The sequence below is a fragment of the Pan troglodytes genome, chromosome 9, assembly GCF_028858775.2.
Source record: "Pan troglodytes isolate AG18354 chromosome 9, NHGRI_mPanTro3-v2.0_pri, whole genome shotgun sequence".
In the NCBI taxonomy this organism is placed as follows: Eukaryota; Metazoa; Chordata; class Mammalia; order Primates; family Hominidae; genus Pan; species Pan troglodytes.
Window position 1 is genome coordinate 111,856,553 of NC_072407.2, and position 25,064 is coordinate 111,881,616.

The 25,064-nt window shown below is 37.4% G+C and overlaps 1 protein-coding gene across 1 annotated transcript in view; it reads right to left on the bottom strand.

Moving 5' to 3' along the window:
• Positions 1-25,064, bottom strand: part of LOC134807377 (uncharacterized) — a 348,735-nt gene that overhangs the window by 129,476 nt on the left and 194,195 nt on the right. Inside the window, exon 3 of the mRNA XM_063784495.1 lies at positions 21,769-21,810. Coding sequence (XP_063640565.1) covers positions 21,769-21,810 — 42 coding nt within the window. The remainder of the gene's footprint in view (positions 1-21,768; positions 21,811-25,064) is intronic.

Below are 25,064 nucleotides of genomic sequence, written 5' to 3' on the forward strand. Positions count from 1 at the left end.
AGGCCAACGTTCAGATTCAGGAAATACAGAGAACGCCACAAAGATACTCCTCCAGAAGAGCAACTCCAAGACACATAATTGTCAGATTCACCAAAGTTGAAATGAAGGAAAAAATGTTAAGGGCAGCCAGACAGAAAGGTCGGGTTACCCTCAAAGGGAAGCCCATCAGACTAACAGCGGATCTCTCGGCAGAAACCCTACAAGCCAGAAGAGAGTGGGGGCCAATATTCAACATTCTTAAAGAAAAGAATTTTCAACCCAGAATTTCATATCCAGCCAAACTAAGCTTCATAAGTGAAGGAGAAATAAAATACTTTACAGACAAGCAAATGCTGACCGATTTTGTCACCACCAGGCCTGCCCTAAAAGAGCTCCTGAAGGAAGCGCTAAATATGGAAAGGAACAACCGGTACCAGCCGCTGCAAAATCATGCCAAAATGTAAAGACCATCAAGACTAGGAAGAAACTGCATCAACTAACGAGCAAAATCACCAGCTAACATCATAATGACAGGATCAAATTCACACATAACAATATTAACTTTAAATGTAAATGGACTAAATTCTCCAATTAAAAGACACAGACTGGCAAGTTGGATAAAGAGTCAAGACCCATCAGTGTGCTGTATTCAGGACACCCATCTCACATGCAGAGACACACATAGGCTCAAAATAAAAGGATGGAGGAAGATCTACCAAGCAAATGGAAAACAAAAAAAGGCAGGGGTTGCAATCCTAGTCTCTGATAAAACAGACTTTAAACCAACAAAGATCAAAAGAGACAAAGAAGGCCATTACATAATGGTAAAGGGATCAATTCAACAAGAGGAGCTAACTATCCTAAATATTTATGCACCCAATACAGGAGCACCCAGATTCATAAAGCAAGTCCTGAGTGACCTACAAAGAGACTTAGACTCCCACACATTAATAATGGGAGACTTTAACACCCCACTGTCAACATTAGACAGATCAACGAGACAGAAAGTCAACAAGGATACCCAGGAATTGAACTCAGCTCTGCACCAAGCAGACCTAATAGACATCTACAGAACTCTCCACCCCAAATCAACAGAATATACATTTTTTTCAGCACCACACCACACCTATTCCAAAATTGACCACATAGTTGGAAGTAAAGCTCTCCTCAGCAAATGTAAAAGAACAGAAATTATAACAAACTATCTCTCAGACCACAGTGCAATCAAACTAGAACTCAGGATTAAGAATCTCCCTCAAAGCCGCTCAACTACATGGAAACTGAACAACCTGCTCCTGAATGACTGCTGGGTACATAACGAAATGAAGGCAGAAATAAAGATGTTCTTTGAAACCAACGAGAACAAAGACACAACATACCAGAATCTCTGGGACGCATTCAAAGCAGTGTGCAGAGGGAAATTTATAGCACTAAATGCCCACAAGAGAAAGCAGGAAAGATCCAAAATTGACACCCTAACATCACAATTAAAAGAACTAGAAAAGCAAGAGCAAACACATTCAAAAGCTAGCAGAAGGCAAGAAATAACTAAAATCAGAGCAGAACTGAAGGAAATAGAGACACAAAAAACCCTTCAAAAAATTAATGAATCCAGGAGCTGGTTTTTTGAAAGGATCAACAAAATTGATAGACCGCTAGCAAGACTAATAAAGAAAAAAAGAGAGAAGAATCAAATAGACGCAATAAAAAATGATAAAGGGGATATCACCACCAATCCCACAGAAATACAAACTACCATCAGAGAATACTACAAACACCTCTACGCAAATAAACTAGAAAATCTAGAAGAAATGGATACATTCCTCGACACATACACTCTCCCAAGACTAAACCAGGAAGAAGTTGAATCTCTGAATAGACCAATAACAGGAGCTGAAATTGTGGCAATAATCAATAGTTTACCAACCAAAAAGAGTCCAGGACCAGATGGATTCACAGCCGAGTTCTACCAGAGGTACAAGGAGGAACTGGTACCATTCCTTCTGAAACTATTCCAATCAATAGAAAAAGAGGGAATCCTCCCTAACTCATTTTATGAGGCCAGCATCATTCTGATACCAAAGCCTGGCAGAGACACAACCAAAAAAGAGAATTTTAGACCAATATCCTTGATGAACATTGATGCAAAAATCCTCAGTAAAATACTGGCAAAACGAATCCAGCAGCACATCAAAAAGCTTATCCACCATGATCAAGTGGGCTTCATCCCTGGGATGCAAGGCTGGTTCAACATACGCAAATCAATAAATGTAATCCAGCATATAAACAGAGCCAAAGACAAAAACCACATGATTATCTCAATAGATGCAGAAAAAGCCTTTGACAAAATTCAACAACCCTTCATGCTAAAAACTCTCAATAAATTAGGTATTGATGGGACATATTTCAAAATAATAAGAGCTATCTATGACAAACCCACAGCCAATATCATACTGAATGGGCAAAAACTGGAAGCATTCCCTTTGAAAACTGGCACAAGACAGGGATGCCCTCTCTCACCACTCCTATTCAACATAGTGTTGGAAGTTCTGGCCAGGGCAATCAGGCAGGAGAAGGAAATAAAGGGTATTCAATTAGGAAAAGAGGAAGTCAAATTGTCCCTGTTTGCAGACGACATGATTGTTTATCTAGAAAACCCCATCGTCTCAGCCCAAAATCTCCTTAAGCTGATAAGCAACTTCAGCAAAGTCTCAGGATACAAAATCAATGTACCAAAATCACAAGCATTCTTATACACCAACAACAGACAAACAGAGAGCCAAATCATGAGTGAACTCCCATTCACAATTGCTTCAAAGAGAATAAAATACCTAGGAATCCAACTTACAAGGGATGTGAAGCACCTCTTCAAGGAGAACTACAAACCACTGCTCAAGGAAATAAAAGAGGATACCAACAAATGGAAGAACATTCCTTGCTCATGGGTAGGAAGAATCAATATCGTGAAAATGGCCATACTGCCCAAGGTAATTTACAGATTCAATGCCATCCCCATCAAGCTACCAATGACTTTCTTCACAGAATTGGAAAAAACTACTTTAAAGTTCATATGGAACCAAAAGAGAGCCCGCATCGCCAAGTCCATCCTAAGCCAAAAGAACAAAGCTGGAGGCATCATACTACCTGACTTCAAACTATACTACAAGGCTACAGTAACCAAAACAGCATGGTACTGGTACCAAAACAGAAATATAGATCAATGGAACAGAACAGAGCCCTCAGAAATAACGCCGCTTACCTACAACTATCTGATCTTTGACAAACCTGAGAAAAACAAGCAATGGGGAAAGGATTCCCTATTTAATAAATGGTGCTGGGAAAACTGGCTAGCCATATGTAGAAAGCTGAAACTGGATCCCTTCCTTACACCTTATACAAAAATCAATTCAAGATGGATTAAAGATTTAAACGTTAGACCTAAAAACCATAAAAACCCTAGAAGAAAACCTAGGCATTACCATTCAGGACATAGGCGTGGGCAAGGACTTCATGTCCAAAACACCAAAAGCAATGGCAACAAAAGCCAAAATTGACAAATGGGATCTAATTAAACTAAAGAGCTTCTGCACAGCAAAAGAAACTACCATCAGAGTGAATAGGCAACCTACAACATGGGAGAAAATTTTCGCAACCTACTCATCTGACAAAGGGCTAATATCCAGAATCTACAATGAACTCAAACAAATTTACAAGAAAAAAACAAACAACCCCATCAAAAAGTGGGCAAAGGACATGAACAGGCACTTCTCAAAAGAAGACATTTATGAAGCCAAAAAACACATGAAAAAATGCTCATCATCACTGGCCATCAGAGAAATGCAAATCAAAACCACTATGAGATATCATCTCACACCAGTTAGAATGGCAATCATTCAAAAGTGAGGAAACAACAGGTGCTGGAGAGGATGTGGAGAAATAGGAACACTTTTACACTGTTGGTGGGACTGTAAACTAGTTCAACCATTGTGGAAGTCAGTGTGGCGATTCCTCAGGGATCTAGAACTAGAAATACCATTTGACCCAGCCATCCCATTACTGGGTATATACCCAAATGACTATAAATCATGCTGCTATAAAGACACATGCACACGTATGTTTATTGCGGCATTATTCACAATAGCAAAGACTTGGAACCAACCCAAATGTCCAACAATGATAGACTGGATTAAGAAAATGTGGCACATATACACCATGGAATACTATGCAGCCATAAAAAATGATGAGTTCATATCCTTTGTAGGGACATGGATGAAATTGGAAACCATCATTCTCAGTAAACTATCGCAAGAACAAAAAACCAAACACCGCATATTCTCACTCATAGGTGGGAATTGAACAATGAGATCACATGGACACAGGAAGGGGAATATCATACTCTGGGGTCTGTGGTGGGGAGGGGGGAGGGGGGAGGGATAGCATTGGGAGATATACCTAATGCTAGATGACGAGTTAGTGGGTGCAGCGCACCAGCATGGCACATGTATACATATGTAACTAACCTGCACAATGTGCACATGTACCCTAAAACTTAAAGTATAATAAAAAAAAAAAGAAAAAAAAAAACAAAGATAGCAAAGTAAAAAAAAAAAAAAAAAAAAAAAAAAGAGATGGTTTAATCTCCTTAGGTATGTTGTAACTCACGTCATTGCACACATATTCATTGCCCTACAAACATACTCAGAGAATGACATTCTAGAAAGAAATGCAATGCATAAAGAAAATAATATCAGGGTGCAGATAAAGGACAGTAATTCCTCTGGCAAAAACAAAATGTCCTTTCAGGGCATATGTGCCAGTCACGCCTATGTGGTAAAGTAAAATTTGGGCAATTTGTCTTATTAAATTGTTCACCCAACAACCATATCTGTCTCAAATGATGAAAGAAGTCACCACTGTGTGTCAGGCTGCCTTTTGAAGCATGGTTCCTGACCCTTTCCAGTGTTGGCAGTCTTGTAGCAGTGATCTTTGACAGACATTAGATTTCATACAACTTTCTTCTCCACTCTAACAAAATGTGCTTCTCTGCTGTACTGACCCAGGAAGAGAAAGCTTGGGTACAGTCATCAGTCCTGGGTTCTAGAAAATTCAGTAGCCATTATCACTTTAGGATAGAATACATATTTTTTCTGGTAGCACCAAAATTTGCTATTGAACAAAATACTTTACATTCATATTTTCCATGCCTGTCACATCTTGCTATTGGCCTAAGATGGCTTCAGAGAATTGTCAAAAGATAGCCTCAAGACAAGTGAAATAAGCCAGACACCAAAGGTCAAATACTGTATGACTCCACTCACATGACATATCTAGAATAGGCAAATTCACAAAGACAGATTGTAGAATGAAGGTTACAAGGAGCTGGAGGGAGCAAGAAATGGGGAGTTATTATTTAACCTTCACAGTTTCTGTTTGGAATGATGAAAATTTTTGGAAATAGGGGTGATGGTTGCACGACATTTTAAATGTAATTAATGTCACTGAATTTTACACATAAAAGTGTTTAAAATGGCTAATTCTATGCTATATGTAGTTACCATAATTTGTTTTAATTTTGAAAAGATAGCCTGAAGAAACTGAGGTGGAATTTTCCCCTCCACTTTAATAAACAAGGGTTTTCTCTACAGCCACCCCTAAAACTAAATTAGTAGAGTTTGCATCATTGCACAGAAAAGATTCCTATCCCCATGCCAGCAAATGATAGAGGTATTTGTGCTCCTCTTTATAGGTTGGAAGCAAAAATCGTTCAGAAATTTCCTCCGGATACAAAATTTATATATACATACATAAATTATTTATCACCGCAAGCTTATAATGGAAAAACATCATGTATTTGGTTCACCCATCGCCATCTGTGCTCCCGCTCCCTAGAGGGAGCTTCTTTTAAATGAGTCTCTGGTAGTTACCTACGAAGCCCTACATAGTATGCTTAAACCACTATTTCATGCTGTATCATCTCTACCGATTATTTGTAACTTCCTGCTGTAAGAGATAAATGATAGCTCACTTGTACCACCTCCCACCGCCTCTACCCTTTCCCTCCCAATATAGTTGCATCGCTGTTCTCAGTTCCTCCCACTGATTGCCTCTACAACCTCAGACTTAAATCTCCATTTATTACTCAAACAGACAATTTCTTTCGGCTCCCTATTTTGGAGCTGAAGATATTAGTGATTCTCTCTTCCTCTCGCCTTCCACTCTCTTTTACCTCCTAACATCTGTCAACTCTAGTTTCACTTGTATGTGGTCCAAGCTAAAAGTAGTTATGATGGTAAAATCTATGTTTTTTTTTAACGGGATTATTGCAAAAGTTGAATACCAGTAAACAGTGTTTGCATTATAGTAATCAGGTAAGTATTGTTATCTTTAGGAGCACTGGGCATGCTGGAAGTATTCTTCCTTCTCTCAGATCTTAATGCCATAGCCACTTTGACACTTGGAGAATAATCCTGAGATTTAGTTCAAAAAGATTCTTCTGCTTCATACTCATCAATTGCTAAATTCACATTTAGTTTGCTACAGATATGAATCATATCTGTCTTATATATTAAGTTGGGGCAAAAGTAATTGCCATTACTTTTAGTTTGCAGTTAAAAGTAATGGCAAAAACATGCCAGGCACGGTGGCTGACACCTGTAATCCCAGCACTTTGGAGGCCAAGGTGGGTGAATCACAAAGTCAGGAGTTCGAGACCAGCTTGGCCAACATAGTGAAACCCCGTCTCTACTAAAAATAAAAAAATTAGCCGGGCATGGTGGCTACCTGGGGGCCTGAGGCAGGAAAATTGTTAGAACCCAGGAGGCAGAGGTTACAGTGAGCTGAGATCACACCACTGCACTCCAGCCTTGGCGACAGAGCAAGACTCTGTCTCAAAAAAAAAAAAAAAAAAAAAAAAACAGTAATGGCAAAAACCACAATTACTTTTACACCAACCTAATAGATTGGTTGGTTGGTTGGTTGGTTGGTTGATTGGATGGTTGGTTGATTTTTATTGAAGTTCCTAACACCCTTACCTTTTCTTCTTGCCTTCTGTGCCTTAATCAGTTTCCAGGGTTTCTCAAACTCACTCTATTATCTATTCCATCATACACCCTTTATTCCAATGACCTACCTTGCAGTGCCCTCCATATTTCTGTTCTATATGGACTCAGCCTGCTTCACAAGTGCCTTTTCACTGAGCTCCTCTGTTTGTTTGAAGTTTCCACCTATTCTCACAATTTGCTCTAAATCCTCTAGGGTTATTCGTTTCTGGTTTTATTTTTCTTTTGGTGGGTGGTAAGAAGAGATCTTTTATGTTTTTATATTTCCTAAATATCTTGGGATTCTTAGTGGTCTATTTATATCTGTTTCAATAAAAATTGTTCCTGATAAAAAAAACTTACAACAAATCAGGTATAAAAGGAACATATCTCAACATTATAAAGGCCATATAAAGGCCATATAGGACAAGCCCACATCTAATATTGTACTCAATGGTGAAAAGCTGAAAGCTTTTTCTTTTATGTTATGAACAAGACATGGATGTCCACTCTCACCACTTTTATTTACTATAGTACTGAAAGTCCTAACCAGGGCAATTGAGCAAGAAAAATAAAAAATAAAAGATATCCAAATCAGAAAAAGAGAAGCAAAATTTTATCTGTTTGCAGATGACAAAGCCTTATATATAGAAAACTCTAAAGCCTACACCAAACAATTGTTAGAACTAAAAAACAAATTTACTAAAGTCACAAGATAAAAAATCAGCATACAAAAAACAGTTGTAGTCCTATCTGCTAACAATGAACTATCCAAAAACATCAAGAAAACAATCACATTTACAATAACATCCAAAAAGATAAAATACGTGAAAGTATATTTAACCAAGGAGGTAAAAGAGCTATACACTGATAGCTATAAAAGATTGATGAAATAAATTGAAAATGACACAAATAAATGGAAAGATATTCCATGTTTATGAATTAAAGAAATTAATATTGTAGAAATATCTATACTACCCAAAGCAATCTACAGATTCAATGCAATCCTTATCAAAATACAAATGACATTTTTCATGGAAATAGAAAGAATAATCCTGAAATTTATACAGAACCACAAAAGACCCTGAATAGTCAAATCAACCTCAAGGGAAAAGAAAAAAGCTGGAGAAATCACACTACCTTATTATAAATTATATTATAAAGTTACAGTAATCAAACAGTATGGCACTGGCATAAAAGCTGATAGACCAATAGAACAGAATAGAAAGCCCAGGAATAAATCTACATATCTACATTAAATTGATATTTGACAAAGGTGTCAAGAACACACAATGGGGAAAAGATAGTCTTTAATAAATGATTTTGGAAAAACTGCACATCCACATGCAGAAGAACAAAATTGGACTCTTATCTCACACCATATATAAATATCGACCCAAAATGAATTAAAGACTTAAATGTTAGGCCTGGACCTGTAAAACTACTAGAAGAAAACAGAGGGGAAAGTCTCTATAGCATTGGCCTGGGCAGTGATTTTTTGGCTATGACCCCAAAGGCACAAGTAACAAAAGCAAAAATAGAAAAATGGGATTGCATTAAACTAAAAATCTTCTGTAAAGAAAACAATCAAGAGTAAAAAGACAACCTATAGAACGGGAGAAAATGTTCGCAAACCAAACATCTGGTGGGGGTTAATATCCAAAATATGTAAAGAACTCCTGCAACTTAATAGTAGGAAAACAAATTTTAAAGTGGGCAAAGGACCTGAATAGACATTTCCCCAAATAAAACATACAAATGGCCAACAGGTGTATGAAGAAATGCCCAACATTACTAATTATCAGAAAAATTCAAATAAAAACTATGGTGAGATATCGTCTCACATGTGTTAGAATGGCTATCACACACACACACACAAAGATATAACAAGTGTTGGTGAGGATGTGGAGAAAAGGGAACTCTTCTTCACTGATGATGAAGTTAATAGAGCCATTACAGAAAATAATACGGAGTTCCCTCAAAAAAATTATAAATAGAGCTACCATATAATCCAGCAATCCCACTACTGGGTATATATTCAAAAACAAGGAAATCAGTGTGTCAAAGAAATACCTGCATTCCTGTGTTTATTGCAGCACTGGAATCAATCTAAGTGTGCAAGATATGGAATCAATCCAAATGTCCATCAATAAATGAATGGATTTTTTAAAATCTGGTATGAGATGTGTGTGTGTGTTTGTGTGTGTACATACTCACAGACACACACAAAGTGAAATACTGTTTTTTCTTAAAGAAGAAGGCAATCTTGTCACTTACAACATGGATGAAGCTGGAGGATATTATGCTAAGTGAAATAATCTGGGCACAGAAAGACAAATACTGTATGATCTCACTTATATGTAGAGTGTAAAAATTTTGAACTCGCAGGAGCAAGAGTAGAATGGTAGTTACCAGGGACTGAAGCAGGTAGCAGATGGAGAGATATTGATCAAAGAGTACAAAGTTTCAGTTAGACAGGATGAATAAATTCTGGGGATCTATTGTATGGCATGGAATGGTTAATAGTAATCGTATGGTTAATAGTAATGTATTGTACACTCGAAAATTGCTCTAGAAGTAAATTTTAAATGTTCTTACTAGAAAAAAAAATAACTATACGAGGTGATGGATATGTTACCTTGGTTGTGGTAATCATTTTACAGTTGTCTAAGGCAGTAACTAATCAATAAGCCAACTACCCCAAAGGGGCACTATATTACTAGGTAAATAAATAGGCACTGTACATTGGAAAATGGTGTAGCTATTTTCACCTTGTGAACCTGAGACACAGCCAAAAATCAGTGGTTAAAAAGATCACTAGGTGCTCAAATGCCATTCTTGGCAAGCACTAAAAGCAGGAAACGTGTACAGTACAGTACTAAATTCGCTTAATAGAGAAAGAATCATCCCCACATTTCACATAACCAGAATCCAGAAATTGGTATTGCAGTTTGGATATTGATGGATTTTCATAATTAATTCTGCATGTGAAGTACAGTATGGGACTCCCACATCCTTTTCCCCTATTTCTCTGAGTTACCATCTGACCGGCTCCTGAGTCGGCCACCTGGCTCCCGAATCGGCCACCTGGAGCACAGCACTAAGCTGTGAGTCACCTGCAAGGGTTCGTTGGGCTGGAAAAAACTAGTCCCACAACATCCTCTGAGGACACTGGAAGGTGAACTTGTTGCTTCTAATTGAAGGTGGGTCTGGAGACCCCAGTGTTGCATAACAAACTGAGGAAGAACCCCCAGATATCTAATCTGGCATAGTATCCACTGTATCCACATGAAGATTTTCTTAGGTTCTCTTAGATGTAAGAAATAAAGACTCAGTCATTACTTCAAGCAATTGGGAGTGGGAATGGGATGGGGCATCAGTACATGGAGAATAATTCCTATAAGAGCTTGTAAGTTCAGGAAATTATAAACAGCTAAGCCTCAGAACAAAAACTGAAGCGTCTAAGAAACTTCTGATGCAGGGTTATTTAACCTTTATTCTAATACAACTAGAGGAAGAAAGTCCTTTCTGGAGAGCCCCTTCCTCAAAGCAGGTCTCAAAGAATTCCTACAGATAAGATTCCAAGAACTAAACTTGAAGCAAAAAAAAAAAAAAAAAAAATACAAAACGTGACAAACAAACCATCATTAGTGATTTTAGCAAAAACAGAGCAACTGGAACTTTCATACATTCCTGGCTGGAATCTGACAATGGTACAATTACTCTGGAGAACTGTGTGATCCTTTTTTTTTTTTTTTTTTTTTTTTTTTTTTTTTAATTTTTTGAGATGGATTCTCACTCTGTCACCCAGGCTGAAGTGCGGTGGCGCGATCTCGGCTCACTGCAAGCTCCGCTTCCCGGGTTCACGCCATTCTCCTGCCTCAGCCTCCTGAGTAGCTGGGACTACAGGTGCCCGCCACCACGCCTGGCTAATTTTTTGTGTTTATAGTAGAGACAGGGTTTCACTGTGTTAGCCAGGATGGTCTCGATCTCCTGACCTCGTGATTCACCTGCCTCAGCCTCCCAAAGTGCTAGGATTACAGGCGTGAGCCACCACGCCCGGCCGATCCTTTCTTATAAAACTAAATGTACATTTACTATACATCCTGGCAAGTCCATTCTCAGGATTTACCCAGGAAAAAAGAAAACATATGTTCACCAAAGACTTAGACTCAAATGTTCATTGTGACTTTATTCATTATCGCCCCAAACTGGAAAAATTCATATGTCCACTAAACAAGTGAACAGATAAACAAATTTGACATAACCATGCAATGGAATACTACTCAGCAATGAGCTAGGAATTAATTACTGATAAACACAATAACATTACACTTAGTGAGAGAAGCCAGAAAAAAGAGAGTATATTCTGTATGATTCCACTTATATGAAATTCTGGAGCAGGTAAAACCAATTTAGACTGTCACAAATGAGAATAGAGGTTGCTTTGGGCAAGAGGCGGTTGGGAAATTCACTGCAAATAGACTAGAAATGTTTTGGTGTAATATAAATATTCTTTATCTAGATTATGGCAGTGATTACATGGGTATATTATTTGTCAAAATTTATCAAACTATATGCTATGATGATACTACATCTATATAAAATGATGACAGCAAACATCAATTTATTGTATGTGAATATGCCACAATAACAGTATTTTTTAAAAAAAGGTTAAAAACAAATTCTTAAAGGTAAGAAAAAATTAATTATTTTATCCTTTCTGAAATAAGTTATTGATGGGCTCTTCCTTCTCTTTCAGATTTATTACAGGTTGCACTATAGAGTTTGGGGGGTAAGAGGATTTGTTTTTGTTTTTAATTGCCTTTTTTACTTCTTTAATATTTAATGTTGAGGTTAGTGGCCTTTGATGTAAATTATACTCCTGGAAGAAATAAATCATTGCCTCAATAAACTAGACATTAACCTTTTTACCCTTAATTTGCTCCCTAATAATTTTTGCCTTTAGCAGAGAAAAAGACAGCAAAATATAGATTATGAGAAGAGTCCCTCCAGCAAAAAGAAGCCATATATTTTCCAATCAAAAATATGTATCAGAGTCATTCAGACTGCAGCATGGATTTGAAAGGAGGTTGCATTTTTCCCCTTAGTATGTTAGGTGCTGAATATTCTCAAAACACAGCAGGTCTGCTATAACACTGTTCAAACCACATGAAGAATTTTTTATTTCTATGAGTTGCAGTTGAATGTTTCATTATTTTTAGATAAATAAATATGTACAATATTTATACTTTCAGCAGTAAAAATTGTATATTTTAAACAAAGGAATCCATTTCTATGCTACCTTAATTTTATAACATACACTTTTCAGGTGTATATTTTAATGGGGGTCTAATTACCATTGTATTTATTTTAAGTGTTTTCATACTAATTTGTTCTTGGCAGCAGACAAGAGGCAAATACATTTTAATCATTAGTTCTTAATCACGAGTAACCTTAACCCAACCTCCCAGGGAAAGGGTACCTGCATTTTATAATTGGTCCTTTGTAGGACCAATTTTTACAAATCTCTCCCAGAACTGCAATTCTCAACCAGGTTTATCCTAACCTCAAAGCCTGTGCTCTTAACTTCTGTGCTACACCATCTCCAGAGATTGGCAATCAAGCTCAGGACACAGGACCCGTTCACATGAAACAATTAATGTATACCCTGGCTTCACTACCCAGATTGGACCCAATGGACTTCACTCTGCTTGACCTTCGGCCAAATCTCCCATGTTAATCTGTCATCCAGGGTCACTCCCTCTGTCTGTTTTCGCTTTGGCTTCCTGGCTGCTGAGTGGTGCCAAAAGAGAGCTAGAAACTGGGGAATTGGGGGGACACTGCAAATCCATGCTCTCGTAGCCCAGCTAATCTTCACTGCTGTGTGGGGATTTCTTTACTCTTTTTACTATGGAATATTTAGTGGCTGTTCTGACTCTTTCTACTCCTTTAAGTTTCTAATACTAGACATTCTCTTTACAAAAGAAGGAATTTTACAAAGAAGATAAATACAATTTATCATGATATTATTAACCTTTATCTCTAAGAATTTCTCTACTTCTTTTTCTTTTCCTACTCTCCCTCTCCTTGCTAAACTTTTTCATTGCTACTCTCTCTCTTGCTCTTTCTCTGTCTCTCCCTCTGCCTCTCTCACACACACACGTATCTTCAATATTTCGTTCTCTTGCTCTTTCTCTGCATACTTCCCTTTGACCCTCTCACTCAAGTGAGCAATTGCCTTTATTTCTCCATTAAATTCCTCCTGTGTATGGGCAACACTCGTCTCTCCATATCCTCATCTGGGGTACCTCAACCTCAGTTTCTTTATGTGTGGCTTCTGTCCTACCTCTCTATGCAAACTGCTTTCTTTGAGGTCTTGAGCAAAGTACTACTCACAAATCCAATGGCCTCTTGTTGGGCTACAGGCATTTCAGCCTCTCTCAAAACTGTGCACACTGCTGACCACTATTTCCTTCTTACATCTCTGCTTCCATAACATTATTCCCTTCTGGTTCTACTCCGCCCTCTCTCATCTCTTCTCTGTCCCCTGTTATTGTCCCTAATCTTCCTTCCTGACACACAAGTACACATCCTCCCTTTCTGCTCCCTCTCTAACATATTCTCCCTCAATGATTTCATAAGCTTCCAAGTCATCTAAATAGTAAGAGAAACTCCATCAAACCCATAATGAAAGTGTTAATGAATATCAGTAGGTATTATACAGTAGGTTATCATTTAAAAGCTGTTCATTTTATACCTAAGAGATCAGGTTCAATTCCCCTATAAAAACTACTCTAACAATGCAACATTCTCTCATATGTTTTACATGTATTTCCTAATCTCTTTTCCTGCCTCACAGTTTTCTAACATTCTAATGCTGAAACCCACATATAACATGCATCTCTACACTGGTTTCCATCCCTAAGGAAATAATGTCCTACTTTAGGCTCTATTCCTTTTTGATCTAGACTATTGATACAGATTTTTTATTTACTTTTCTCCCTTCTTAAATGGCATTTTAAAATACTCTATAACCCGACATATCAGAAAATTTACTATGCTATTTCCAAACTACAGCAGGTGAAATCTCATTTATTTTTTAAAGTCAAATTCAAATACTGCCTTCTCCATGGACATTTAATCTCCTTGACAGCTTCCTTAAGAATTTCTTCATGCCTGCCCTATGGTGTTTATCACAGTCTGCCTTGTTTTGCTATTGTTTGTATGAATTCCTTAACTCTGCTGCAAGATCATTTGGCTTTTGAGAGTAAGAGCCATATACTTGTTCATATTTGCATTTTCCATGGCATTAAGCATAGTGCCTTACACATAATGAGAGTATGCTGTAGTTTTCATTAAAAAATATTCCTATTAATAATATATAACATTAGAGAAAGCTCTATGGGAAAGCAGCACACACTAACTTAACAGATTTATTGTTGAGGCTTTAAAACTTTTTAGGTCATAGACCTTTTGAGAGTCCATTCAAAGCTACAGACTTGCATGGACTTTTGAGATCCCATGAAGCCATTCATGAACTTCCGCTTAAGAACCGTTGGATTTGACTGTGTGTTATTATTATCATTATCGTTATAAATGTGGCCAGTTATCTCTAAAGAATAAAAGCTCAAAATGCCCAATGCCTGCTTTCCTTGGGTTTCAGTCAAGAGGGAGCCCCTCCCTCTGAATATATCTTTCCCTAATTACCAAACTGCCTAACATAGAAACAGGAAGTAAGTCAATCTGAGTACAGCTTTTCTAAAGCAGCACAGGTTCTGGATAATACCAGTAATGGTTGCTGAAGACACTGGTGAAACAGCTCTAAAAACAGCTGACATCCCAAAGACGCAAAGCAAGAAAGTCTAACAATTTTTCACATCTGTGTTCTTGTATTTGAATTGTTTGATCATCTGACTGAATTGTAAGTCTTATGCCAGTATAGTATTTTTTCTTATTTTATGCAGCACTGGTTATATTGTCAGTACACAAGAATAATAACAATAATTGAGAAAATTAAAGTGGCAAAGCTTTTCATTTTTTGGTATTATTTACATGAATTAGATGGAATGCAAGTGAAAGTCTGCTCTGGAAGGGATTGAGATGTGCGGAGACCTTATTAGTGATATTTATTTGTGATATTTAAATGTTATTTTTATAGCAATTTGGCATTGACATGTGGAATGTAATTTAGAAGGGGTGCAAGATGTAATTATTAAGTATTCTGAAACTAATTACTTAGACAAAAACAAATATTTTATTATCAAAAGGATTACACATTCATTTACATAGTCTATTTAGGACATTCTAATAGTAATTGCTGTCCTTATTTGCCTAGACTGATGTGAGATACTCAAGGAATTTTTTTGGATATCCATATATAGCTCAGAAGTCATAAATACATTGGTCTCTCTATTTATTGTATATTCCTTCAATAATAATTTTATGATTAATATCTTCCGTTTGCATAGGATTTTACAATTTGCAAATAACTTTCATATGCAGTGATTATCTCATGTTATCATTACCTTTTGAGCTAGATAAGTTATTATTAAGCAAATTGTAGATTAAGAAACTAAGATACAGAGTGCTACGGACTGAATTGTGTACACCCAAAATTTGTATGTTGAAGCCCTAACCCGCAATGTGACTGTATTCAGAGATAGGGCTTTCAGGAGGTAATTTAAGGTTTTAAAAGGCTGTAAGAATAGGATCTTAATCTGATAGGATTGATGGCTTTATAACAAAAGCAAAGGAAAGAGCTCTCCCTGTGTCTCTGTCCCACAAGGGATCACACAGTGAGAAGGCAACTGTCTACAAAGCCAGGAAAAGGGCCCTCACCAGAGCCCAATCACAATGATACCCTGACCTCAGACTCCCAGCCTCCAGAACTGCAAGAAAATAAATCTCTGTTAGTGAAGCCACTCAGTCTATGGTATTTTGTTATGGCAGCCAGAGCACTACAACACAGAGAAATCTGCCCCTAAAATCTCTTACGTTGTGGCATTGAATGTAGAACCCTCATTCCTCTCTTACTCCAGCACTATTCCCATGAGAATGTATCACCTTTGAAGAAAAAATTGACAAGTTGGGAGTGATTTCATTTTTCTCAAAGAGTTAAATAAAGGGCAAGAAAGAAATCTGTACTCACATGAAAATGAAAAAATCAATGCACAGGAAAGAAAACAATAAATATTTAACTTGATGAAATCCTGTGGCCTTTGAAAGACGTTAATCCCCTATTGTGGCTTTTCTTCATCTTAGTTTGTAGTCAGGGGAAGGCGATTATCGAGTAAAATACCCTTATGTACCCTGAGATCTCCCACAGGACCCTCTATCCTCTGAGACTCCACCTAACGTGGGCTTCGTGCCCAAAACATCAGCAGTTCCAACCTAATAATAAAAACGAGCTGGAAAATCGTATGTAAAGTTCTGTTTCTAATACGAAGGATGAATAATATATTTTCAGGTCAAATATGAGAAGACATATAGGAAGAAATAGAGGAACTTGACAGTACTCAGGCCTGTTTTGCATTTATGAAAACTGGTAAACAGAGATACCTGAAAAATGCTAGTCAGAATATAGCCTCTGAGATTGTAAAAACTATTCTCTTATTCTTTTTGCTTCTGGGTAGGCAAAGATTAGAAACAGCATGAGGAAGAGGAAGAACAAAGTGGAAGATGGCAGGAAAAGGAAAGGGGGAAGGAAACTCTAGATGTTTCAGAAATGAAGTAAGAATTCAACTCAACAGAAATAAAAGTGTGTTTCCAGTCAGAATGGCTATTATTAAAAAGACAAAAAATAACAGATGCTGACGGGGTGGTGGATAAAAGGAAACACTTACACACTGTTGGTGGGAGTGTAAATTAGTTCAATGATTGTGGAAAGCAACATGGCAATTCCTCAAAGAGCTAAAAACAGAGCTACCATTCAATCCAGCAATCCCATTACTGGGTATATACCCAGAGGAATATGAATCATTCTACCATAAAAACACATGCATGTGAATGTTTATTGAAGCACTATTCACAGTAGTGAAGACAAGCAATCAACCTAAATGCCCATGATTGGCAGACTGGGTAAAGAAAAGGTGGTATATATATTCCAATGAATACTATACAGCCATAAAAAATAACAAGACCATGCCTTTTGCAGGAACATCGATGGAGGCCGTTATCCTTAGCAAACTAATTCAGGAACAGAAAACAAAGTATCGCATGTTCTCATAAGTGGGAACTAAATGATGAGAACTCATGGACACAGAGGAAAGCAACAGACACTGGAGGACTACTTGAGGGTAGAGGGTGGGAGGAGGGAGAGGATCATAAAAAATAACTATTGGGTACTAGGTTTAATACCTGTGTTACTAAATAATCTGTACAACAAACCCTCATGACATGAGTTTGCCTATATAACAAACCAGCACATGTACCCCTGAACCTAAAATAAAAGTTAAAAAATAAAAAGTAATAAAAAAGCTAAAGCAATTCCAAGTACAATTTTTTTCACTGTAGCTTTTCATCATCATAATTTTCAAAAGGATGTCAGAAATAAAATATTTCAGCAACTTCAAAAAAAAAGAAATAAAAGAGTGTTTAACTACAACTGTTTGGGCTAATCTAGCCACACTTATTTGCAATCTTTTGTCTTTTATTGCTTCATTTTAAAAAATATTTTGATTTTAATAGATTGATAGATCAATAATTACTGTTGAAAGAGTTATGCTATAATGTAAAGTCACTTTTCTTTGCATTAAGTCAAATTTGTAGTATGATTTGAAATGGATTTGAAAGATTTTTCCATGTCCAGGCGATCTGAGACAAGACATGTCTTTCATCACTTCTGGCTTAAGTGGTTGCAAACTCCTACTTTCAAGATACCATTGAACAGACTAGGAAGCTCAGCGTTTGAATATCAGAACTCCAACTCTCCCCACCTCCCTACACCCACCCACCCCTGCCAATGTTAGAAGAGCAGGGAAGCTACTGGAAATCTTTTTAAAGAAGTAACTGGCCTATAATACAAGGTAGCAATGGGAATGGAAGAGCTAGAAACAGAACATAGAGACTGCAGAAATATGTACACATGGTGGGCAGGGGAGAGGGAGGAATAAATAAATGATGAAGCCATTGGGGGTGGATGGAGTAATCCTAGAATAATCCTTTCATAAAATTTCCCCATCTACGTTCACAGCATCTCCATCTCTGTACGTTTTTCATGATCACACCAGACTTTCCTAGGGTGCTGCACTTGGTGTTCTTACAGCACTTTGTGCCTGCTTCATTGTAACACTTAGGCATTCAGAACATAGACTTCAATGTAAATCCAAGCTCTACCATTTACTAGTTGTGTGACCTTGAGCAAAGTAATTTAACTCAAAAATCTTTATTTTCTTCATCTGTAAAATAAAAATGGAATCTACTTCATAAATTTTTTTGAAATTAAAATTGTATAATGCATGGAAAAAGTGATTAGCAAATTGTCCATCACACATGTCCTCAATAAATGTTACACTAGTATTCATTTTAGCACTTATCACATTGTGTTTTAATCATTGTTTTGTGTGTGTCTCCTACTCTATTTTGAGATCATCTAAGGCAGAGAATGTGCTCTATTCATTTTGCCAACCTGTAACTAGCATAGTTACTGGCACATAAAGTAGATAAATAAACAAATCATTTTGCCAACCTGTAACTAGCATAGTTACTGGCACATAAAGTAGATAAATAAATAAATAAAAATTCCCAAGAATTGGGAATTATATGAATAAATAAAAACAATTTTTCTCAGGTCTAAAAAATCCAGTCTGAGCTATATCTGAGGGTTAATTAGGATCTATGACCAAAGTTCTCAGTGTTTATTTATTCATTCATTTATTCAAACAGACTTCCACGTTGTACCTACAACTGGGGACAGGGTAGGAGTGGTCAAGGGGTGTTGGCATCTGCCCTTCTTTGGCCATTTAGTTCTGTAGGCAGAGGAAAATCATTAAAATTTTTAAATAAAGGGGCAATATAATCAGTGAAGAAGAGGCTGGATTGGAGGCCAAAGAGGAAGACTAGAGTAAGAACAGCTAGTTAGTGGGCAAGAGAAAAAGTCCTTGGTTTTGACTAAAGCATAAGTCATGGGAGAAAGATCTAACTCTAAAGACAATCAATAGACAGAACAGACAGAAACGGACAATCAACAGACAGAAACTATCAGGCTTGTGACTGATTGAATGTAGGAAATGAAGGAGAAAAAAAAATCTAGAGGGCCTCTTTTCAATGTGTGAATAAAGAAATTGTGGAACCTTAATAGAGACTTGGCATTTTTCTTGAATGCAGTGCATTTTTTAAAATTACAGTAGAGTGGCTGCGCACAGTGGCTCATGCCCATAATCCCAGCACTTTAGGAGGCCGAGGGGGGCAGATCACGAGGTCAAGAGATCAAGACCATCCTGGCTAACACGGTGAAACCCCATCTCTACTAAAAATACAAAAAATTAGCCAGGCATGGTGGTGGGCACCTATAGTCCCAGCTACTCAGAAGACTGAGGCAGGAGAATGGCATGAACCTGGGAGGCGGAGCTTGCAGTGAGCACTCCAGCCTGGGTGACAGAGCGAGACTCCGTCTAAAAAAATAAAAATAAACAAAATAACAGTAGAGTGATATATTTGTTAAATAAGAGAACCCAGGAGTATTATAAAATCTGTATACAAGTTAGACTGTTTTTGGCCTGGGATACAGTTAAAAAAATACTCTGTATAGGTCAAATTACAGACGTGTAATTTGACCTATACAGAGTATTTTTTTAACTGTACAAAAACAGTTTTTGTCTTTAGATAGGGCAGGAGCCCCCCCAAAGTATCCCAGTGACCCCATTCCCTACCATCTTACATCATTAGGCACTGAAGAAGAAAATATACTGATTTTCTCCTCTCTATGCAAATGCATTCCCCAGGCCACTCAGATCAGAGTGAGTCCTACTACCCAGACCATACTTATTGTATATTCAGCCTTTATGCATGCACCTATTTGTGTACTTTTTAAAACGATGTAGAGGCCCAGATGTCTAAAAAACATTTTTCTTTTCTTTTATTTTTATAACTAAATGAAGTTCTGATATTATGGCAGGGTCCACCTGGTGGCAAGCTCTGTAGGTAAGGCTTTCCCTCCTTACCCCTCTTTTCCTTGAAGTTAATTTGACACACTGCAAAATGTCGCATCATAGATTGTTTGCATGTGAGTGTTGGGAGAGGAATAGGCTCATGACTCAATGATGGTCATCTACCTTGGGAAGCATCTATTGAGGAAGGAAAATCCTATATGGCCCATCGGCATGGCCCTCTCCCTACACAGGCACCCACCTGGGGTATGATTTCCTACCACATCCTCATCCCAGCTGTGGGCCCCCTTCTGGCCCACCAGCTCTTCATGCTCACTAGCACTTATGCCTTCCTCAGAGTATGGGAGAATTTGGGTGTTCTCATTGCTTTTGTGCCTTGGTGACACAGAACTCAGGTCACATCCCACTTAACAGTCTGTTTTCAGACTCCACAACTTACAGGAGGCCCTCATCATCCATCATCCCTCTCCCCTCAGCTCTTGAAGCTGTCTTTTGGTTAGAGACACCCATCAGCATCTCTTGCTCTTGATTTATGTCTAATCTGCTCCTCACTCTTCCAGTTGAGGAATCCTTTCAATTTTAGTATATGTGCTGCCAAAGTAAGCATCCAGTTGGGGACTCTTAATTTACTTGTTTTCACTCATCACCAATTCTTCAATTCCCACCTGCTCTCCATGTCCAGAAGACACAGGCTCTTGCAGTAACATTCTCCCACCATTTTTTTTTCTGAAGCTATTACCTCTGCCAGAGGCTTCAAGTGTCTACTTTGGCATTCAAAGGCTGAGCACTAAATCATATCTTCCCTTTTGAATTTTTGCGATGAGGAGTATGTGGGGTTAGCCCTAGCTAATCACCAAGATGAGATCAGAAGGGATTGTTCAAGAGACATCAGAGAAAAAAGCAATTGAAATTCAATGCAGTATTCTGTCACAGATGCATATTTTGAGAATAAAATTGTCTCATTCTTTTCTTGCCTAGAATCCTGCTTCAAACACACCACACCACACACACACAAGTACACACACATCCAAGATGCTACCATAAAAGGTTTTCTAAGCATACTTTGTCTTTGTCACGAAGGGAAAGGAAAGGAACTAATATTTATTAAGTGCCTGCACCATGTGCCAGGCTCTTTGCTAGTTTCTTTTATATAAATTACCCCTTTTATTTTTGCCTAGGAAGAAAAGAACTTGTTTTTGCATTGTCCCTAAGTGCACCATTGCTAAATTTTCCCTATCCTGCCCCTGCAGAGAAATTCTAACATTCACCAGAAAGTCCTTGTGCCAAAGCACTCCCAATTTTTTCTCCATGATTTCATTTCCACCCTCCTGGTTCAAGTTTGCAGCTGGCATTGGGAGCAGATAGCAGTTATTCCAAAAGGAATAATCAACCCTTTGCCCAAATGATCTGAAAGAGACGAGAGCACACCCAACCCTTGAGGTCAGTTTGGATTCAGGTTAGATTCTAAGGCTATCTCAGAGCCAAACTGGCATAAACATACACCATAATTACAAAGCTAATAAAGTTAGTAAGAATGTCCTCTGACTCATATGGTTTTCATTAATCCAAAACATATTTAAGTGCCTACTCTACTGTGTGGTAGAATGTACAGAACATAGAATCATCACATATGTAATATCTACCTTTTGGGAGTTCTTAGACTTCCTGTATAGTCCCAGGTGTATCTGTTGCATATAAAAACAAACCATTAGACAAAAATTTTACACTACCATGTAATTCTTTTCATCTAAACAATGCCTCCCCACAAGGTATACCAAAGATATTTTTCCATTGATTTTTTTTTCTCCCACTCAATTAACTAGCATTCTGATTAAAAAGTAGAGGAATTATCAGTGATTATGACATGATGTGATAAAGTCCTTGGCTCTTTCTCACCTTCCTTCCACTCTAGAAAGGCCTAGGTCAGACACCAAGGATAAAAAAGCAAGAGTGTCTATCTCATGTTTTAATCCGCAGCAGTCAAAAGGGCTTTGTCTTCGCTGGAGGCGATTTCATGAGCCTTCCCAGAATTTCTCCTTTAGAAACCCTACAGTTAGTTTCTCTAAAATCTTTATAAGTGAATGAGTAAATAAGCACTGGCAGTGAAGATGAAGGATAGAATTGATGTTTATGAATGCCACTGATGTTATTTTAATTTGGGGCTTGCAATTACTGACACTTCCTTTTATTTAAAATAAATGTCAGTCAACAAAGAGTTGTTACTCTCCTTTGAGAATCTTATGGGATTCCATTAATCATGTATAATGATTTATATCTTCCTTAATGGTCCAAAGGAAATAATTTAGAAACCCATGCCGTAATTAATATAGTCTCTTGAGTACTTATGCCGAGCAACTCCAAAAAATGTCTCTCTCTTTCTACTCTTATTAGTTAACTGATGTTCTGTTTTCCCTATCGTTTCACTATGGAAATTTTTATGTATAAATGTTTGTTTCATCATCATCATTTAAAACTTTCATTATGAGTTGTGACTATAAAATAATGAAGCCAACTTTCAATTTTGTCACTATATAATAATATTTTCTAAATTGTTTTCATTCTTTTTAATAGCAAACATGAAGTAACTTAAAAGAGAGAAGAAGGAAAACACAAATTGTAAAACCAAAATTGGTCAAACTGGGCAAGTTTCAGCCTGGTCTGCTGAGAAGACCACAGAGATTTAGAAGCAAAAGGCCCATGTTTGACTTCTGGTTCAGCTTCTTACTCACTAACAGCCTGGTCAAGTTGCTCATTTGGGGATCCTTTTGCTATGAGATGGAAATATCAGCATTTCCCAGAATTCTCATAGTAATAAAAGAGTTCATTAATAGTGTGTAACAGAGCTTAGCACCATCCCAGGAACATGGAAGGTATGCAATAAGCTTCTCTTCCTGTCCACCTCCATTTCTACCTTTCCTCTTCCTCCTTTCCAGAGCTATGTGCAGGTTTCCAGAGGCACAGTATTTTTTTTAATTTCAATTCAGAGGAAGAGATATTCTCAACAGAATAATAGGGTTCCCAGCAAGTAGTTGGAGTATAGGAAGCAACTATCTGGGTGGGAGATGGCATTCAACATGAAGGAGGGCCAGTGCCAGGTCCACAACAACCAGGCTGATGTTTAGGAATGAGCTCTAATCCTTAGGAGGTGACCTGACAAGAAACAAGGCAGGGTCTCAGTCTAGGAGGACACTGAGACACTGGACAGAAACCATAATTAGATGGACAAGGATCAAGGCAGAATGCCAGAAATGTGTCTTAGAACACTTCAAACAAGTGGATTTTAAAGATGAAGAGCAATCCACTCACCAGGATTGAAGCACATAGAGGAAAAATTGGGGCTTAGAAATGAGACGGGAGCCCAACCATAAGAAGTGGAATGCCCCATTAACATCAGGCAGGTGTCTGCGTGACTAAGTGCTGAGTCCCACGATACAGGCAGGAATGAGCCTACAGGCAGGAATGAGCCTATAGGGGGGAATTCAAGAGTCTACCCTGAAGTGAAAATAGAAAACAGTCTAGACTTGAAAAATACTTGTTTAGATGTTATCAAGAGTCTTACAAACAAATTTAAATGGACGCATTCTATGCCTTCTAAGATTTTATTGTGAGAAGTAGAAGGCCACAATGAGAGCAGTCTTGCTGTAGGGAAGATGTATGAGTCATATACAAGCCTAACAAAACAAGGTTTTTTCATTTATTTTTCATGCAAAGAGAGGATGAGTTTCATATTGGAGAGACAGATAAAGAGAGATTCTTAGAAGAACTGGGGGGTTTGGAGCTGTTTGGCTGGGCAGCATGAGATAAAGATATGGAGTAAGCAGTATTTTCTAAATATAAAATGTAGTTTCGGAGAATACACAAGAAAGCACAGAAAGAATGTTAAGTACAGTGGATTTTAATTAATTTGTATAAGAGGGACAGAGGAATCAAAATCAGTAGGAAAAGATTTAAGAACCAAGGTAATCCAGACACCAAGTGCATGAAATCTAATGAATCCAAGGTAGCACTACCAGAAAAGGACTCAACTTTAATTTTCTATGGGACTGAGAGCAAACCTGCATTTTTATAGTAGCTATCATCCTCGAATTCTTCATATTAATTCCATAAAAGGAAACAGGCAGAGGGATGAAAACAATAAATAATGCATTCTACATATTCCTGATCTTAAGAATATTAGCTGAAATTATATTCTAGACTAATCTTCCATTCATTCCAAAGAGCTATGTGCATTTATGTACTAATTGGTCAGTTTGGGAAAAAAACAAAACACACATTCATGAAAATGGTAATTTTGTAGTAGAAGAACAGTGCCTGTGATGAAAAATGACCTCTTTAGAGGTGACTTGTAGTAGCTATTTGAGAAAGGTAAGCAACTCTTGGTTAAAGGCATAGGATTTTTATGCTATGTATTATTTTAGCCAGATATGTGAAATAAATTCTGTTGAACATACTGAGGACTTCCCACTTGGACTCCTTAACTAAGTGGGTAAATAGAATGTTTATCTGGGTAAGAAGAAAAGGCACTAAACCAGAAATTTGAAAACAAAGATTTTAAATCCAACTCCTATAAACTTAAAAGTATTGTTTTTGTCAAATCATTTAACCTTTCCTTTCTTCTATTTTTTCATCTCTAAAGTAATGCCATACTACTTTAGTCCTCCACAAACCCTCTAAACTGTAACATTTATTGTCATAACCATCCATTTGACCCGTAGCTTATGACTGATGTATTGAAGATCTTCTACATCCTCAGAGAGAGATTAAACTTTCCAGAAAATCCATCTTACGTATTGTTAAATGGATGTATTCTATGCCTTTTAAGATCTTATTTTGAGATTTTCACATATTGTTGAAAATAAAAATTTCATAAAGCAAGAGAAAAAATTATTAGCTATTTTACACTGTATTAAAAATATAACTAATGACTTTGAATTTTGTT